This window comes from Vigna umbellata, chromosome 7 (genome assembly GCF_029865625.1).
Source record: "Vigna umbellata cultivar VRB3 chromosome 7, Vumbellata_1.0, whole genome shotgun sequence".
Classification (NCBI taxonomy): Eukaryota; Viridiplantae; Streptophyta; class Magnoliopsida; order Fabales; family Fabaceae; genus Vigna; species Vigna umbellata.
In genome coordinates this window covers 23458810-23461447 of record NC_142171.1, presented here as the reverse complement: position 1 = coordinate 23461447, position 2638 = coordinate 23458810, and the positions used below count along the sequence as shown (strand labels likewise).

Below are 2638 nucleotides of genomic sequence, written 5' to 3'. Positions count from 1 at the left end.
GCTTCACCGCCAACACCTTCTTGATTCTACCGAAATACCACCGATAGATCACTCGCAAATCTAGAAACGATACCTATTGTCCGCCAAATTGGAACCACAAAAGACAACCCTCGACAAAACCCTCATCAATTTAGGGATTCCTCCTTCTCATAAAACGTTCGCGGTTTATGTTAAAAATCAAAACGTTGCGTTTTGATTTACAAATTTCACTTTTTTAAATCTAAAAAACTCACCATTAAGCCAGGTCAATGCCACGTCAGTAACATTTCGTCATCTCAGCATCCCACTCATCAATTTTTTTAACGCCGTCCACCCAACTTAACGGGAAGGACTCATTTGATCTCAATTTTCAAAATTAAGGACCATTTTGATACACTTTAGAAAACGAGAACCTATCTGAGACATTCCTACACAAATAGGGATGTCGAAAAGGATTAAACCTTTATTTTATGTTTTTATAGTTTTCTAAAATAATCTAAAACCTTGTGTTTAAAATTTATAAGTTTTTTTACTAACCATCCCGTCGCAATTTTAATTGTGATTCTTTAATGTTCATAACATTATTTATTTTTAACATTGATACTGCGCACTCAGAAGACATGATATTAAATATAAATTAGTATTTAATAAATTTGAAATTAAATTTTAGCCATGGAAAATAGTATCATTATTGTAAATTGTTTTCTATAGTTAATATTTAGGTAAGAGGTTAAGATTTAAAACTACTTTAAACATTTCTTCTCACTTATTTCTATTCATAGCTTCTTTGGTGAGAAACCCTACCTTATCATAGCTTGAAAAACAACTTAAACTAACTCAATAACATGTTTTACTTGTATATAATCATTTTCTTACACCACAACTTCGTACAAAAAGAAAACAAATACTATAAAATCTTCTTCTCCTTTTCTTCCATCTATCTTATATTGATTTTGGCTTAAGAATAAGAATTATTTGCTATGGCCTTTCCTAAATCTCAATACTTGTTTTCGGGTCTTTTGATTTTATTTTTTCTTTCAAAATTTAGTTTTGCAAAGCAATCAAGAATAAATGGTTTGAAATTGAATGTTATTGATAGATGTTGGAGAAAAAATCCTGAATGGAAGAGACACCAATATCAATTAGCCACATGTTCTGTGGGTTATGCTGGCAAGATGATAAACAACATTGGTAATGACCTCATTCATTATAAAGTTAGTGACCCTAGTGATGATCCTATAAATCCCAAGCCCAACACCTTGAGGTATGGAACTTCTATTATCCAAGGTAAAGTGTGGATCACATTCCAAAGGGACATGCAAATTAAACTAGAGAAACCCCTTCTCATTAGTAGTTTTACCACCATCGATGGTCGAGGTGTTAATGTCCACATCGCTAATAATGCATGCTTAATGATTTTTAAGGTAATTAATACTTGCTACTAATTAAGCTTGTGAAGATAATAAACATTAGGAAATTATTTTAATGATTTATTAATATGTATGCAACTTTTCTTATTTGATTATAGGCCACCAACATAATTATCCATGGCATTCGAGTTCACCATTGCAAACCTCAAGCCCCTGGGATTGTGATGGGGCCTGAAGGAAAGGTGATTCCTTTAGGTCAAGTAGACGGAGACGCAATAAGATTAGTTACTGCTTCAAAAATTTGGATTGACCATAATACACTTTATGATTGTCAAGATGGTTTGCTTGATGTAACACGGGGTTCTACTGATGTGACTATCTCCAATAATTGGTTCAAAAATCAAGATAAGGTTATGCTTCTTGGACATGATGATGGATTTGTGAGAGATAAGAATATGAAGGTTACAGTGGTGTACAATCATTTTGGACCTAATTGCAATCAACGTATGCCAAGGTGAATAAGCATTAGTTAAAAATACGCAAAGTAATAAACAATTCTATTTGCTCTTATTAAAAAACAATTAACCTTCCAGGATTCGTCATGGATATGCACACGTAGCCAATAATTTTTATCAAGGATGGCTTCAATATGCCATTGGTGGAAGCATGAAACCTAGTCTCAAAAGTGAAGCTAACCTCTTTGTAGCACCAACAGGAAATAAGGAGGTAATAAATTTTAAAACTTTTGTTTGAAGTATTTGTTATCTAACTTATTACCAAATTATTTGTTATATATATATATATATATATATAATACTGAGATTTTATTAATGTTAATTATTTATTATGTGTAGGTGACATGGAGAAAAAGTAGTGATAAAAGTGGAGGTACATGGAACTTTCACTCGATAAGGGATATTTTTGAAAATGGAGCTTCCTTCAATACAACAAAAGGAGGAGATTTGAAAAAACCAAATTATACTAAAGAACAAAATTTTAAAGTTCTTGATGCGAAATTCGTGAAATTGTTGACACGTTCGTCTGGTGCGTTACGATATAATAAAAATGATATATAGAAGAAATTATTTTCTTAATTATGTAGCATTTTTATGATTTATACTATGTAAGTGAGGAAATTTTAATTTTTCTTCAATTGTATTAAAATTAAATTGTATTTTTAATTAAACCTTGTAAATTTACTCTAAAAGTATATTATAAAAATCTTGAAAGATGCTCCATACTTAAAATTTTATTGAAGTTCTTTAGGGGTTTATAATAAGTATTTTTTT

The 2638-nt window shown here is 30.8% G+C and overlaps 1 protein-coding gene across 1 annotated transcript; it reads left to right on the top strand.

Moving 5' to 3' along the window:
- Positions 1–986: 986 nt before the first annotated feature.
- Positions 987–2425, top strand: LOC148195486 (putative pectate lyase 16). Its single transcript, XM_088095221.1, has 4 exons — positions 987–1403; positions 1508–1863; positions 1943–2075; positions 2204–2425. The coding sequence occupies exons 1-4, from the start codon at positions 1155–1157 to the stop codon at positions 2423–2425; spliced, it is 960 nt and encodes a 319-aa protein (XP_087951347.1). The 5' UTR covers positions 987–1154.
- The last annotated feature ends 213 nt before the right edge of the window (positions 2426–2638 follow it).